This window comes from Mobula birostris, chromosome 12 (assembly GCF_030028105.1).
Source record: "Mobula birostris isolate sMobBir1 chromosome 12, sMobBir1.hap1, whole genome shotgun sequence".
Classification (NCBI taxonomy): Eukaryota; Metazoa; Chordata; class Chondrichthyes; order Myliobatiformes; family Myliobatidae; genus Mobula; species Mobula birostris.
In genome coordinates, this window is record NC_092381.1 from 32,434,919 (window position 1) to 32,452,383 (window position 17,465).

Sequence of the window (17,465 nt, forward strand, 5' to 3'; positions counted from 1 at the left end):
CCCAGACCCAAAAAATAACCTACCAAGTCATACCAAATAACGCACAAAACCTGAAATAACACTAACATATAGTAAAAGCAGGAATGATATGATAAATACACAGCCTATATAAAGTACAAATAATTTATGTGCAGTGTAGTTTCAAGTCAAGTCACTTTTTATTGTCATTTCGACCATAACTGCTGGTACAGTACACAGTAAAAACGAGACAATATTTTTCAGGACCATGGTGCTACATGAACAATACAAAAACTACACTGAACTACGTAAAAACAACAGAAAAACTACACTAGACTACAGACCTACCCAGGACTGCATAAATTGCACAAAACAGTGCAGACATTACAATAAATAATGAACAAGACAACATGCACAGTAGAGGGCAGTAGGTTGGTGTCAGTACAGGCTCTGGGTATTGAGGAGTCTGATGGCTTGGGGGAAGAAACTGTTACATAGTCTGGTCGTGAGAGCCCGAATGCTTCGGTGCCTTTTGCCAGATGGTAAGAGGGAGAAGAGTTTGTATGAGGGGTGTGTGGGGTCCTTCATAATGCTGTTTGCTTTACTGATGCAACGTGTGGTGTAAGTGTCTGTAGTGGCAGGAAGAGAGACCCCGATGATCTTCTCAGCTGACCTCACTATCCGCTGCAGGGCCTTGTGATCTGAGATGGTGTAATTTCTGAACCAGGCAGTGATGCAGCTGCTCAGGATGCTCTCAGTACATCCTCTGTAGAATGTGGTGAGGATGGGGGTTGGGAGGTGGACTTTCCTTAGCCTTCGCAGAAAGTAGAGATGCTGCTGGGCTTTCTTTGCTATGGAGCTGGTGTCGAGGGACCAGGTGAGATTCTCTGCCAGGTGAACACCAAGAAATTTGGTGCTCTTAACGATCTCTACAGAGGAGTCCTCGATGTTCAGCAGAGAGTGGTTGCTCTGTGCTCTCCTGAAGTCAACAACCATCTCTTTTGTTTTGTTCACATTCAGAGACAGGTTGGTGGCTCTGCACCAGTCTGTTAGCCACTGCACCTCCTCTCTGTATGCTGACTCATCGTTCTTGCTGATGAGACCCACCACAGTCGTGTCATTGGCAAACTTGATGATGTGGTTCGAGCTGTGTATTGCAGCACAGTCATGGGTCAGCAGAGTGAACAGCAATGGACTGAGCACACAGGCCTGGGGGGGCCCCCGTGCGCAGTGTGGTGGTGGTGGAGATGCTGCTTTCAAACCGGACTGACTGAGGTCTCCCGTCAAGAAGTCTAGGATTCAGTTGCAGAGGCAGGTGTTCAGGCCCAATAGGCTCAGCTTTCCAATCAGTTTCTGAGGAATGATTGTGTTGAATGCTGAACTGAAGTCTATGAACAGCATTTGAACGTACGTCTTTTTTGTCCAGTTGGAGGGTGATGGCAATGGCGTTGTCTGTTGAACGGTTGGGGTGGTACATGAACTGCAGGAGGTCCAGTGAGGGGGGCAGCAGGGTCTTGATGTGCCTCGTGACGAGCTTCTCGAAACACTTCATGATGATGGATGATAGTCGTTGAGGCAGAACACTGAAGACTTCAGCACAGGAACGATGGTGGTGGCCTTGAAGCACGTAGGAACGACAGCACTGCTCAGGGAGATGTTGAAGATGTCAGTGAGAATCTCTGCTAGCTGGTCTGCGCATCCTCTAAGCACTCTGCCAGGAATATTGTCTGGTCCAGCAGCCTTTCATGGGTTGGCCCTGCACAGGGTTCTCTTCACATTGGCCGCGGTAAGACACAGCACCTGGTCATTTAGTGCTTGGGTGGTCTTCCTCGCCGCCACGTCATTTTCCCCCTCAAAACGAGCATAGAAGTTGTTCAACACATCTGGGAGGGAGGCATCACTAGCACAGGCAGGTGCTGTTGTCTTGTAGTTGGTGATGTCCTGAATGCCCTTCCACATGCGCTGTGTGTCGCTGCTGTTCTGGAAGTGGCTGTGGATTCGCTGGGCGTGTGCACGCTTTGCCTCTCTGAGGGCCCGGGACAATTTGGCCCTCGCTGTTGTTAGGGCTGCCTTGTTGCCTGCTCTAAAGGCGGAATCACGGGTCCTCAGCAGCGCACGCACCTCCGCGGTCATCCATGGCTTCTGGTTAGTGCGTGTAGTGATGGTCTTGGCCACAGTGATGTCATCAATGCACTTGCTGATGTAGCTAGTCACTGATGCCATGCACTCCTCTGAGTTGGTAGAGTCGCCATCGGTTGCAGCCTCTCTGAACATGTGCCAGTCAGTGTGCTCAAAGCAGTCTTGAAGAGCAGAGATGGCTCCTGCTGGCCAGGTTTTCACCTGCTTCTGAGCTGGTCCGGAGCGCATGACGAATGGTCGGTATGCTGGGATTAGCGTAACAGAGATGTGGTCTGAGTAACAGAGGTGGGGCCGGGGCTTTGCCTAATACACGCCGGGAATGTTTGTGTAAAAAAAGGTCCAACGTGTTCTCCTTGTTGTGAGGTCCACGTTCTGATGGAATCTGGGGAGCACTGACTTAAGGTTCGCGTGGTTAAAATCTCCGGCGACAATAAACAGTCCATCAGGGTGTGCATTCTGCAGTTTGCATATAGCCCCATACAGTGTGCCTCCTTAGCATTAGCGCTGGGAGGAATGTTGACACTGACTATAAAGACAGTGGTCAATTCCCGTGGTAAATAAAATGATCTGCATCTAATAGTCACAAACTCCACTAGCGATGAACAGTATCTGGAAACCAGCACAGAGTTCTTGCACCATTCTGTATTGATGTAAACACACAAGCCACCACGGTGAGTCTTACTGGAAAGAGCTGCATCTCTGTCTGCTCGAAACAAGATGAGCCTCCCCAGCTGAATGGCAGGGATTCCATCGGTGAGGTTTCCGTGAAAACATACGCACAGCAGACTCTGTACTCCCACCAAGGTTTTCGTTGGAGTCGGATGTAGTCCAATTTATTGTCCAGGGAGCGGATATTGGAGAACAGAATGGGCAGGAGAGCCGGCCGGCTAGGGTTTGCTTTTTGCCTGGCACGGATTCCTGCCCACTTGCCTCGCTTCCGCTTCCTGGCACACCGCTTACAATGTGCCCACCTCCGGCAACCGGCATCAGGTGACTGAGGACTGTAGGCCCGATCCCCTCAGTAAGCCAAGGTCACGTAATTTAACCAGCAGATCTTCATGAAAGTTTGGTTTTGGGCGATCTCTGCATTGTAGCAGTATCTGGCGATGGTAGATAGTCACTCTGTTATCCATGTGCCCTAATCAAAAATTGTGCCTTAAAATTAAATTTAAAAATTAAATTAAAGTAACACCATATCCGAAAGGCCGCTGCTGCCGTGCCACGCTACCTGCTGGCGCTTCACTTAACAGAATCGGGAAGATTGAGCCAAAACCAATTTGTAGGAAAAAAAAATCAGCACATACACACGTGCCAACACACCTGCCCGAGCAAGGCTTCATGGTCATGGTAGTCTTTCTCAGGGTAAACACTAAGTTTAAAGTGGGCGTCTTTTTTCATAAAAGTGAAAATCCTTTGGGTTAGCGAAAACAGGTACTAATGTAGGTCTTTCGTAAAAGCGAACGTTCAGAAAGCGGGGAACACCTGTATCTCTATCTAAAATTGATCTAACGGCTGAATGCGTTTAATGACATTGTGGAAAGGGATTCGGATTTTAGAAATGTTACTCAAATTCTGCATATAAAATAGGAATGGTTAAAACTAAAAGGCAATTCTTGCACTCTGATGCTGTTCTCATCCGAATTCTTCTTGCAATCGCCTATTCCCTTCAAGACAACCACAAGTGTTTTGCACTTCAGCCAATAAGTATTTTTGAACACATTTTGGAATTCTGACCTATCTGGTATCTCTGGTGGCAAAAGTGATGAGAGCACAAAGTGGAATAGCAGTATGAGTTGGTACATTTTTTGAAACTCTAAAGCTGGTGTTTTGTGGTTACAGTACACAGCCTGCCTGTCAACTAATTAAGGCCTTGGGCCTAAAGCAGTCCTTTGTGTCTTGTTCCTTTTTAAAATGTAGGCTTTGGAAAAATGCAAGTTGCCTTTTTCTTGGTACGCCTGATTTTCCCCAGAATAGACACTAGGCAATTCTCAAAAGGAGGGAGAAAAGCTGTTTAAAATATTAAATGTGCAATTTTTCCTGAAAAAGGCCATTGAGAATTCATTCTTAGTTTACTTGGTAGTGTTTTGGGAAACAAAGCAACTCACTGATCAGTATAGGCTTTCTATTTCAGCTTCTAAATCTAATGTGTTACATTTTTTGGTGGCAAATATTCATATTTTGTTCCTTCCATTTCCAAGCTAGTAGAAAACATGGTTGACAAGTATGTGTTGAATAATGTGAAAGGCATCACAATTTTAAATTTTGATGCTGGAGTCTTTTTTATATTATGTTGTAGAACACTTGTATGCATAATTGCATGGAAGAAAATAATTGGCAATAGTTTAGTGTGCATGTTAAGTGCATCCTTACACACTTGCAAATTATTTGTATTCACTGTGAATTTCACTGTTTTAAGTATTATCACCACGAAGACAAGCATTTCACAGAACTTGCACAAGATTATCACCTTGAATAGAACGCACAATAAAGGAAGCATGGCCAATATCATTCATGTTCCATGGATTATTATTATTTTACAAAGATGTTATGTCTTAACCGCGCAGGTTCTATAGTGGCCTTCAAGTATATAATGGCCAGAGAACAGTTGCATTTCAAAATAAAAATGAATACTGCTTTTCTCAAATGGAGTATTACGTATCCAAGGCAATGTCAAATAATAGCATGTTACATAACATAATCCAACTTGTGTTTTAAGTTTGCTTTGTCTGCTACTATAAACTATTGGCAGAAGGGTTGAAATTGCAAATAATGGGTTTTAATTCTTTTTTGAATATGCTGCCTATTTTATCAGAGCATGTTTACTGATACATTAAAAATGTTAATTGGACTAACTTGCATCATCTTTGTTTAAATGCAATTATTCCCTGAAGTAACCCGAAAGTGAACATTAGCTGGCAATACTGTGCTAAAAACAGTAGTAATATCTCTCAACTAGGAACAATAGAATAACATTAATGCAGGCCAATGTCAGAAAATGCTTCTTTTGTATAATTTATCAGTTAATTTTTTAATTGGAACAAGCCTTGGAAATACTGGAGAAATTATGTGATTAAGAAATAAATGCTTTGCCTGGTTGTTTTAAGATGGATTGTTGAAAATTTCCTGCTTTTTTTTTTAAACAGGCTTTTTCCCAGGAAGTGCTCAAAGCTGTGAAGCATTTCTGCGCCATAAGATGACTCTGATATCTCCTTCTATACTCAAGAAATATGGAATTCCCTTTGACAGGGCATGTACATGATATTGAATTTTTTAAAAAGTGTATATGATTTGAAATCTAAAGTAAAAAGACATTCTAATGAGAAAGAGAGAGAGAGAGAGACTCTCTGACTTGAAACAACTGTTCTTGCAAATGCAATCTGACCAGAGTGTTTTTGTTTTTGTTTTTCCATACATGATGTGGAAGCATTGGAAAGGGTACAGAGGAGATTTACCAGGGTGCTGCCTGGTTTAGAGAGTATGCATTATGATCAGAGATTAAGGGAGCTAGGGCTGTACTTTCTGGAGAGAAGGAGAATGAGAGGAGACGTGATACAGGTATACAAGATATTAAGAGGATAGATAGAGTGGACAGCCAGTGCCTCTTCCCCAGGGCACCACTTCTCAATGCAAGAGGACATGGCTTTAAGGTAAGGGGTGGGAAGTTCAAGGGGGATATTAGAGGAAGGTTTTTTACTCAGAGAGTGGTTGGTACATGGAATGCACTGCCTGAGTCAGTGGTGGAGGCAGATACACTAGTGAAGTTTAAGAGACTACTAGACAGGTATATGGAGAAATTTAAGGTGGGGGGGTTATATGGGAGGAAGGGTTTGTGGGTTGGCACAATAATGTGGGCTGAAGGGCCTGTACTCTGCTGTACTGTTCTATGTTCTATGATGTTGGGTTATTGTAAACAATACCGTAGTAGAAAATAAGCAGTGCATTTGATTGTTTAGAACTTGATTTAGGAAATTAAAACTTTTGACTGGTGCTACAAATTCCTTACAAAAAAAAAAAACACCCAACATATTTCTGTACCCAGGGCATTTGGGAAGTTGCAAACTGAGTTTAGCCAACAGATTAGGGGAATGGGACATATTTGTTAGAATTCTATTTTCTTACATGTGATCAACTCATTCCACAACAATTCCTCTTAAAATGTTGATATTTTTAAAAACGTTTTCAGGCTGACAACCTTGTACTAATTTCTGTATTAGTAAAATATCCTTAAATACATTTGTCATCTATTTAGGAACAAAAAAAAAATGAAGAGCTACTTGTTCCCTTGTTTGTGCTTTCTTTATGTTTTTTGCAGTTATTACTTTTATGATGCTGTCCCTTGGACTCATTACATTTCTTTTTGCCTGAAATGATTATATTTTTGCTTGTTTTATCAGAACAGTAAAATGAATGTTGCCACTCACAAGTAGAATATAGCAGTATATTTTACATTTCTACTTGCATTATCAATGCCATTTGGCAATACTCAAATTTATAGTGTTTAATTCTATTGCAGACTTATGGTTAGGAGTAAGCTCTGCTCTACAAGCTTAATTCAACATGTCTGTTGATCTGTTCTTTTACCGGTATTGTTAATGGTGCTCACTGGATACTACAGACAGGTCAAACTTCAATTATCACATTGCTTTTCAGTAGTCGGGATATTGGGTCTGTTAATGGTGAAGGAAAAATGATTTGATAAACTACTCGTTTTGCCACTGTTGTTTGGTTGTGCAATTACTTTGCTTTAGATTTCATTTCATAATTGGAATTTGTATGGTAACTTGGTGATATAGTAGAACAAATTCATTTCAGGAAAATGTATTAGTTTTAATCAGTCTTTATTAATTCATAGGTGACCCAGGAGGCAGGGGATTTCATGATCACGTTCCCCTATGGTTACCACGCAGGCTTTAATCATGGTTTTAACTGCGCTGAATCTACAAACTTTGCGTCACTTCGATGGATAGATTACGGGAAGCATGCTGTCTTGGTACGTGCTTGTATTTTTCTGGTTCTTGAGGGCAACATTAAAATAAAAGTTTTTATTAGAGCTCTTGCTTGGGTTAGGTAGAGAAAACAAATTAAAATATTGTTATGCAGCTCCTAATATTAGGGTAACTATTAATCTGCAGTCTTCCACTATTTTTATTATCTTAAGAGCTAGGAAATAGTAACTGAACTGGAACAGTGTTTCATTAAACACTTGCCTCAGAAGGAATGTATAGTGTAGGGTATTGGGGGGTGGGGGTGCTCTGTCTCACTGTTACTGCTCTTCAGTAATCCCACTTTGAAGTACAACAGTGAAGTTCAATTGCCAAATTTGTCTTGGTCTTGATTTTATTTTGGGGAAAAATACATAAATTATAACCATTTTGTGAAGTTCTTTTGTAAAGGCTCAAGATGAGATCCAATAGTGTATCCAGCTTTTTTGGGTGTAAGTTTATTATTAATGAAATCTCCATGAAAATGAGAGCTAGAAAATAAAAACCTGTGTGTCTAAAACTGTTGGAAATCTGAAATACAAAGAAATCCTGGAAGAAGCATCTTTACTAAGAGAAAGAGTTAACAAGAATGTAAGAAATAGGAGCAGGAGTAGACCATCTGGCCCATCGAGCTTGCACCACTATTCAATAATTTCAAGGCTTATCTGGCCTTGGAATGCTTCAGGTCAGAGCCCCTTGTTCAAGCTCAACAAATATTTGGTGGAACAGTATTAATAAGCAGTATTAATGGAACAAAATGACTATGAAGATTTTATTTTTAATTCACTAATTCTGTGTCAAATATTAAATTTCTAAAAGTGAGCTTGTAGTACAAAGCATAATATATAAATGGTAATTGATTTGAAACTGTTATAGTTAGCAATAAAATACTTTCGAACTATTTTTTAAGTAACCTGACTGATTTTTTGTAGTACGTTATATGTAAAATACCAAAAAATCTGGTGTCTCACCATGCTTTCTGCCAAAGGTGTACCTAATTAAACTGTGCATCAAATGCTTTATTTATTTTCAAAAAAAAACACAAAGCATTACAGCTCTAAATTTTACTTCAATTGAAAAATTTTTGTGCTAGATGGCTTTTCAAAGGAAAGATTCTAATTATGAATGTTTTCTCCAGTGCTCATGCAGGAAGGATATGGTAAAGATTTCGATGGATGTTTTTGTGCGCAAGTTTCAGCCTGAAAGATACAAGTTGTGGAAAGTGGGTAAAGACACAACTTTTATTGACCACACACAAGCCACTCGAGAAGCAGTTGAATTTTATGAGGGATTAAAGAATGCAGCCACAAAGAGTTTGAATGACCAGGATGCTGATGCAGCTGAAATAGAAGTGAATAAAACTGAAAGAAAAGTGTGCGTCACACAAAAAGACATGGCTGAAACAAAAAGGTAAGACTCTATTTCTTACATCATTCGCAAACATGAGTAAAAATCTTTGTTACGTCTCTGTCTGAATGTACAATGTGCAAATTATAGTAATTTGTAATAAATAGTATGTGCATTAAGACGTACAACAGAACTGACAATATAGCTTAGAAATATAAGTGCGTAAATTAATCAGTCTGGCCTGGTGGAGGAAGCTGTCCCTGGAGCCTGTTGGTCCTGGCTTTAATGCTGCGGTACCGTTTCCTGGATGGTAGCAGTTGGAACAGTTTGTCGTTGGGGTGACCCCAATGATCCTTCAGGCCCTTTTTACGCACCTGTCGCTGTAAGTGTCCTGAATAGTGGGAAGTTCACATCTACAGATGTGCTGGGCTGTCTGCAGCACTCTCTGCAGAGTCCTGTGATTGAGGGAAATACAGTTCCCATACCAGGCAGTGATACAGCCAGTCAGGCTGCTCGCAATTGTGCCTCTGTAGAAAGTCCTAAGGATTTGGAGACTCATGCCAAACTTATTCAACCATCTGAGGTGAAGGAGGAGCTATTGTGCTTTTTTCACCACATAGCCAGTATGTACAGACCAAGTGAGGTCCTCAGTAATGTGTATACCGAGGAACTTAGAGCTGTTCACCCTCTCAACCCCAGATCCATTGATGTCAATAGGGGTTAGCCTGTCTCCATTCTTCCTGTGGTCCACAACTAGCTCCTTTGTTTTTGCAACATTGAGAGAGAAGTGTTTTCTTGACACCACTGTGTCAGGGTGATGACCTCCTCTCTGTAAGGCTGCCTTGTTACTATTTGAGATTAGGCCAATCAGTGTCGTGTTGTCAGCAAATTTAATTAGCAGATTGGAGCTGTGGGTGGCAACACAGTCATAGGTATACGGAGAATAAAGGAGTAAGACACAGTCCTGAGGGACAGAGGTGAGGGAGCCCACTCTTACCACCTTCCAGCGATCTGACACTAAGTCCAAGACCAACTGCACAAGGCAGGTTGAAGGCCAAGGTCTCTGAGCTTCTTGTCAAGCCTGGAGGGAATTATGGTGTTGAATGTTGGACTGTAGTCCCAAGAACAGCATTCTCACATCAGCATACCTTTTCTCCGGGTGTGTAAGAATGGTGTGAAGAACTGTGACTATTGTGTCATCTGTCGATCGGTTGTGTCGGTAGGTGAATTGTAGGAGGTCCAGTGTGGGTGGTAGCATGCTGCAGATGTAGTCCTTGACCAGCATCTCAAAGCATTTGCTTATTATTGAGGTGTGTGACAGGACACCAGTTGTTCAGATATGTTACCTTGGTCTTTTTAGGTAGAGGGACAGTGGTGGATGTTTTGAACCAGGAGGGCACTTTACACTGGGAGAGGGAGAGATTAAAATGTCTGCAGACATGCCAGCCGGTTGTGCGGTGCTCTTTTCGAGTATCCGCACAGAGGTGCTGTCTGGTCCCGCAGCCCTGTGGCTGTCCGCTCGTTGGAAGCACCTGCGTACTTCAACATCAGAGATGGCCACGGTGCAGGTCACATCGGCAGCTCTCCTCGGGGACTCATTTTTGGTGACATCGAACCGAGTGTAAAAACAATTTAGCTTGTCTGGGAGAGAGGCAGTGATGTTAGTGGCACCACTGCATTTAGCTTTGAAGTCTCTGATGGTGTGTACACTTTGCCATAGGCTGTGGGTGTTGTTGGTGGAGAGTTGTGTCTGGAACTTGTTCCTGTATTGTCGTTTTGCTGCCTTGATGACTTAGTGTAGATCATAGCTGCATTTCTTGAGTTCCTGGTGGTTACCAGCAGTGAATGCCCTGTCTCATGCTGTAAGTGCAGCGTGCACGGAGCTGTTGATCCAGGGTTTCTGGTTTGGATAGACCCTGACTGATTTTTTTTTTGGGGGGGAGGGTGGACAACATCCTCTGTCTTTCTGGATGAAGCTTGTGACCCCTTCCATGAACTCGGATATATCTTCATCACGGAAGATGTTCCAGTTGACATCATCAAAGCAGTCCTGTAGCATGGAGACTGATTGGTCAGTCCAACAGTGGAAGGTTTTAACTATGATCGCCTCTTGTTTCAACTTCTGCCTGTAAGTGTCCAGAGGCAGGATGGAGGAGTGATCAGACTTTCCAAGCGGTGGACGGTGGAGCACTTTGTAAGCATTGCAAAAGGGAAAGTAGCAGTGGTCGAGTATACTATCTCCCTGTTTACTCACCTGGATGTGTTGACAAAACTTTGGAGAGACTTTAGTCAGGGACGCTCAATTAAAGTCTCCGGCGACGATGAAAGCAGCCTCCGGGTGTAGAGTCTCCAGGGTGCTGATGGTTTCGTACAGTTCCTTGAGAGCTGAGCCAGGTCAGTATCAGTCTGTGGCGGAATATACACAGCTGTGATAATAACAACAGTGGACTCCCTAGGCAGCCAAAAAAGTCTACACAGCAGCACAAGGTACCTGGGGAACAAAAGGATTTGAGGGCATGAACATTTCGGGGGTTGCACCAAGCATTATTGACTGTGAAGGATACCCCACCTTTACTCTTCCAAAGAGGTTTTTAGACTTATCTGCCTGGAACAGGGAGCACCCAGAGGGCTTGATGGCATGATCCAGTATCTCCTCTGGCAACCAGGTTTCCACGAAGCACAAAATGTTACACTCCTTTGTTTCCCGCTGATAGGAGATTCTGGCTCTCAGTTCACACAGCTTGTTGTCCAGTAACGGAGCGGTAGCCAGGAGTACATTAGGGAGCGGCGGCCAATTAGCATGCCGTCTCAACCTCACCAGGATGCCGGCCCTTCTCTCTTGCCTTCGGCACCATGTTACGAGGTAAGGGTGGTGTAATAAATAAGCCTCCCGTGGATCATGTAAACAGAGGTTCCCAGTGTAGAAAAGGCAGCACATTGCGGGTAAATGCCGTCTTCCCAATGTTCAGAAAAGTCAGTCGATCATATCTAATGTGATTATTAGCATCTTGAAAAAGAAATGTGATGGAAATTGCCGAAATCAGTAGTACACTGTAAAGTTGGTATGGTGTTCGCCACACGGCCGCTGTTTGCAACACCATCTTGTTTGAAATTATTATTCTGAACTGGAATTACTTTCTTCTTAACTGAGCACATTTAGCATATTGGGCAGTAGCTGAAGAGAAAAGTTACTTCCCCTGAAGCAAAGGTTAAATATTTTTTTTAATCCATACAAATTTTGAAATATTTACCATATTGTGCCTTTGGTGCTTTTTAGGAAATGGTAGGGTATTAGCCCTCTCTGCAGGAATGCTCTGGTGCAAGCTTGAAATTATTTCAACACTGCAATTTCAACAATAGGGGAAAAAAACTTTATAGGATGGAATGGCAATGTGAAGAGACACTTTAGATCTCTGAATACTTAGAATTTTTCCATATTTTGTTTTTTTTTTTCCCCAGAGGTAACCAAGTCATCTATATAATAGCTGTCTTCTTGAAATGCTTTCCTGTTTTATTTGATTGAACAAATGTTGGCAAGATCTATTAATTAATTCTGCTCACTGTTGTTAGTACAGATTTGGTAATAACCATGAAATGTGATATCAGAATTTTGGGGAATTTGCTTTCTGCTGGATAAAATAGTTAAAAAACCCCTGTATTATGTATCTCAGTGGAGGAAAGGGGCCAGGTGGTGTGGGAAAAGTGAGGAAATGCTATTGAGTGGAGAGCTGCTTCGTGCTTTTGTTGATGAGAGTAGGCATTTTAATAGTGACAGTTTTTTTCATTTCTAGCCCAATAAAACATCGAATAGGAACAAAGAGACACAAGGTTTGTCTGGAGTTGCCAGAAGAGATGAATGATAATGCTACGATCCTCAAAGACGATGACGCCGTTAATCCTGTAGTACATGGTAATAGTGAAGAGTATAAAGGGAAGCAGCAAAAGGAAGAGGAATACTGTGAACTTAAAACTAGTGATGCCAGTCCTAATATTTCAGGTAAAATATTTCCTGTTGCTGTGTGTGTTATTAAAGGAAAAAATATATAATTTTCCTGTTTTGTTTCTTGAATTATGAGGGACAATTTAGGGTAGTTAGAATTTTTCTCCCATGGTAAGGATATCAAAAATGTGTGGGCATAGGTTCAATGTGAGAAGAATAAGTGTTAAAGGGGTTTTGAGGGGTGTGGGTTATTTAAGTGGTGGTTGAGGCCTGAAACTCACAGCCAGAAAAGATGTTGGAGGTAGATTAAATAGGCAGTGCGTAGAAGGATACTGATCTAGTGTGGGTAAGTGGGATTAGAACAGAAAGGCAGAAATAGAGCTGCAGTTAGCATTGTGGGCTAAAAAGGCCATTTATGTCCTGTACAAACATCTCTATAAATATTACACTCCAGTGCTAGGATAAAATGAATTGGGTGTTAAAATGGGAAGGGATGTGTGAGTGCAAAATTCCCAATGCTGTAGACATAAACAGCTTTTAAATGGAAGTTCAATTTTAACATTGATGCACAGGCGTAGTATTCGAAGTTTTCAGCCCAGCCCAGGTAGCTTTTCCAAGGTCTTGAGAGCAACTTGGCCTGTTCTCTTTTATTGTTCATCTATTTCGTCCCCAAGTCTCAGCTCCCCATTTCTATTCTTAACGTTTCCTATATACCCTTCATTGGCAAGGTTGAGGTGTTCTTCCTGTTAATGCTCCTTGGTAAATGGCCAGGGTGTGAATTTTACCTCCAACGATGAGAAGTGTAAATATTGGTACTTGTGATTCACTCCCTTGCCCTGACATGATCATACCTAATGATGCATTTTTCACACATCACTATTTTAAATTCCATCATATCTCCATGGTCTGTGAAAGTTTGGTTTTTATATCACATTTGTAGAACCTGTGCAGTTTTTTTATTCTTGTGTTCCTTTCATCTTTATCACATTTTTACTAGTAATGCATTTTATTTGAATCTGCCACAGTTAAAGTTGAAAATGCTCCACAAGAGGAGAAGCTGAGACTGAAGCCAACTTTGTCCTCCTCAGCAGACACCGCTGTCACTGTGTTAAACTTCTCTGTGGCGGCTCATTCTCAAAATACTTCCGCTTCTGTGAAATCCTCAGACTCCAGCTCATCTGATTCCGAAACCACAAGCAGTCAGAGCTCAAGTCAAGAGAGTGCTGCTGAAGACTCTGATAATAGTCCAGATTGGGGTGAACCAGCTAAAACCAATGTTGGAACTAGTCTCAATGAACAAGACCTTGCAGAGGTAATCATAGATATAGTAATTTCATACTACTTGATTGCACTTCACTTATGCTCTAAATCTTGAGCAATTAACCCAAAACTATGTGCATCAAACTGACTCATATTTTTGAGAACTTGGATTTTTGGGGGAGCAAATTACTCAAGAATCCATTGAGTGAATCAATGTTAGCTTGAAGTAATCTGTGTAAACAGTTATTTTTAAATTGATTAACTTTTCAAAAGACCCACAGAATAAGTGTGAGTCCTTTTTATGAATGTTGTTCCAGGTGACATTGTTTTCATTGGGTAATGTTTTTGGAATGTTATATGTATATTCAACCTTTTATTCTTCTTTCAAAGGGTTATAATCTAATCCTTAAAAATATAGAATATTTTTAATATAGATGAAGTTTAGAATTTAGTTTAAAAATAGGTTAAGAAAATATGTAGTTACTTTTTGCCAGAAAGAACAAGAAATAGTTGCCTAGAAGGATCAATTCTGGAACACCATTTGGACCAACTTGTGATATTTGCATAACCCAATTGCACAACTGAGTCCAAATAATAAATCATCTTGGGTGTTAATATCAGCTGAAATGCCTGCTCTAGGTGCCATCAAATCAGTACGGCAGTGGAGCTGGTAAAAATATCAACAAAAATAGTAAGTAAATCATTGTCTATTTTTGGAGGGTTGATTTTTTTTTTAAGTTCAGTTGATCTTGAATGTACCAAGTTCTCAATTTTGTGCATACTTCTGGCCTTGTATGAAAATCAGTTTCCTAGGTAGTTTTTAGAAAGCTGCAACTAAGGCGATACTGGAACTGAAAAGCTATCTTCTTATTTTGCGGTGGATGAACTACTGCATGAACTACTTTTGCAAGAAAACATCGTGGAAGGATTTGAAAATTTAGGGAAGTTTGGGAATAATTTGGAAAAGATGTTTACTTTGTAGAAATCAGAGTTAACAGTTAGTGGTACAAAAATATTCTGATAAATCCAGTATGGAATTCAGACCGAGCCTTTTCTGCTTAATTTGCTAATGTGGAGCTATCAAATTGTACCTACTTGTCACCTCAACATCTTGAGGGAAGCTAGGGAAAGGAATGGGGGAGAAATGTGGAAAAGTTGGATGAGTGTATTTGGAGGAACCTTCTGGAATGCAAAATATCAGCTTGGATCTGGTGTGCTGAATGCTTTTGTCCTTTGTCCCTTCACTCTATGTTATAAAATGCATATAATCATTAGCACTTGTTGGATTCTTTCTGAAAGATACCAGTGTATCTCTGAAGATGGATTGAATGCCAGGATTCTTGCCATATTGTGACCCCATTTCCATAATTCCATAGGTTTTCCATTTGAATTTTGTTTAAGTTATTTGCCAACTGAAGACTTGCAAAAAAGGACATGTTGACAAACATAATTATTATACTTGTTACCAAAATGTTCTGGTTTTCCAGCTGCTATTTAGCCTTCTGAATTGAGGAAATGTTACAATTCCACATTTCTTCATTTCCTAGATGGCAGAGCAATATATGAAGGAAATGAAATCCAAGAAGAAGGCAAAAAGTCGACGTCAGCCTCTCAGTAAACCACCACGGCACCATCCCCTTGCTGTTGTAAAGGACTGTGTCAGTGATGAAGGTTTGTAAAAAGGGTTAGCAGTCTCAATCAAATGGCTTTGCTATGAAAGCATGTCTTTGAAATTTGAGCAACACCCACAAAATGTTGGAGGAACTCTTAAGTCAGGCAGCATCTATGGAGGAGGATAAATAGTCAATGTTTCAGACCAAGCCCTTCATTGTGACGGGAAAGGAAGGGCGTAGAAGCCAGAATAAGGTAGTGGAGGAGAAGTACAATCTAGCAAATGCTAGATGAGACCAGGTGAGGTAGGTGGGTGAAATAAGAAGCTGGGAGGGGTTAGGTGAAAGAGATAAAGGGCTGAAGAAGGAATCTAATAGAGGACAGTGGAAGATAGGGAAGGAGGAGGGGAGCCAGCGGGAGTTTGTGGGGAAGTGGAGAGAAGAAAATGGGGAGAAAAGGTAACCAGAATGGATAAAGGAAAAAGAGAGGAGAGGGGTTAGTTTAAATTACCAAAAGTTGGAGAAATCGATGTTTATTCCATCAGGTTGGCAAGTACCCAGAAAGAATATGAGGTGTTGCTGCTCCTCGTGGCAGTAGAGGAGGGCATGGATAGACATGTCAGATAGGGAATGGAAAGTTGAATTGAAATGGGTAGCACTGGGAGATCTTGCGCAGGTAATGAATAAAGTGTTCCCCCGATCTCTGTCAGGTCTCACCAATGTAGAGAAGGCCACGCTGGAAGCAGCAGATACAATTGAGGAACATGACAGACTTGCTGAATGGACTCTTTGGGGTCTTGAATGGTGGTGAGGGAAGAGGTTCTGCATTAGACTAATTTGTACTCTAAAATTCAGTAACAGAAACAATTATACTTGTTACCAAGAAACTTAAAATTTTAACTTCTTGCCGTTGTTTGATCTTTCATGTTGCCTTATGCTCGTTAGTACCAAAATATGAATTGTAAATTTAGTTTTGTACAAACATAACTTTAGCATTATGGATTACTAATTTTTTATCCGAATTGGTGAGGCAGGCAGCATTGGTGGGAGAGGTGGAAGAATTGTCAGCGTTTTTGGTTAAAACCCCAGAACTAGGACTGAAAGGGAAGCTGCCCAGTATAAAGAGGAGAATGGGACTGGCAATGCAGGACTACTCTGTCAACCATTCCTTTTCCTCTTTACTGCTGCTGCTTACCTGCTGAGATTCCCCAGCAGGTTATTGCTGGAAAGTGAGCATGTTTTAAATTGCGTAGTAGGGGTAGGATATATTAAATAAAAGGAATGTCTGTGATGGGGTGGAAAATGGGAGTGTGATGTAAACAGTGGTGCCAGCTAGGAGATGATCAAAGGTTCTAATTTTTGGGGTTGAGAGGGATAATGAATCAGCCATAATGGAATGGCAGAGCAGACTCGATGGGCAAATGGCCTAATTCTGCTCCTGGTCTTATTTGTAGGTGGATAATCTGGAGGAGATACAAGTACGAAAGAGGGGAGAAAAAGTGATGTTGGAACTGTTAAGTTATAAAAGCCTGTAGTTTCCAGATTCTTAAAGTAAAAACAAGTAATGGTGGTAATTCAAAGTTCAAAATAAATTTTTTATCGAAGTACATGTATATCACTATCTATTGTACTACCCTGAGATTCATTTTCTTGTGGGCATTCACAGGAAATATATAGAAACACAATAGAATCAATAAAAATGTGCACACAACAACCAGTGTACAAAGGACAACATATGTGCAAATGCAAAAAGTAAAAAAAAGAAACAAAGTAATCATAAATAAGCTATTAATTGCAAGAACATGAGATAGAGGCCTCGAAAGTGAGTCCATAGGTTGTGGGAACAACTCAGTGTTAAGATGAGTGAAGTTGTCCCCTCTGGTTCAAGAGCCTGAGAGATGAGGGGTAATAGCTCTTCCTGATCCTGGTGGTGTGGGTCCTGAGGCTCCTATACCTCCTTCCTGATGGCAGCAACAAGAAAAGAACATAGCTTGGATCATGGATGCTACTTTCTTCCAACAGCACTTCTTGTAGATGAACTCGGTGCTGGGGAGGGCTTTACCTGTGATAGACTGGTCTGTATCCACTACTTTGCGCTTGCTTTTCCTTTCAATGTCATCAGTATTTCCATACTAGGCCAAAATGCAACCAATCATTATACTCTCCACTGCATATCTGTAGAAGTTTGTAAAAGTTTTAGATGGCATGGTGAATCTTGTAAACTTCTAA

At 41.2% G+C, this 17,465-nt stretch overlaps 1 protein-coding gene across 6 annotated transcripts in view; it reads left to right on the top strand.

Moving 5' to 3' along the window:
- LOC140205822 (lysine-specific demethylase 4A-like) overlaps positions 1 to 17,465 on the top strand; it is an 85,304-nt gene that overhangs the window by 26,350 nt on the left and 41,489 nt on the right. For all 6 annotated transcript variants that reach the window (XM_072273555.1, XM_072273552.1, XM_072273553.1 and 3 more), the window contains exons 7-12: positions 5,241 to 5,344; positions 6,950 to 7,087; positions 8,218 to 8,489; positions 12,218 to 12,423; positions 13,392 to 13,678; positions 15,174 to 15,297. In XM_072273555.1, the coding sequence (XP_072129656.1) occupies positions 5,241 to 5,344; positions 6,950 to 7,087; positions 8,218 to 8,489; positions 12,218 to 12,423; positions 13,392 to 13,678; positions 15,174 to 15,297 (1,131 nt within the window). The remainder of the gene's footprint in view (positions 1 to 5,240; positions 5,345 to 6,949; positions 7,088 to 8,217; positions 8,490 to 12,217; positions 12,424 to 13,391; positions 13,679 to 15,173; positions 15,298 to 17,465) is intronic.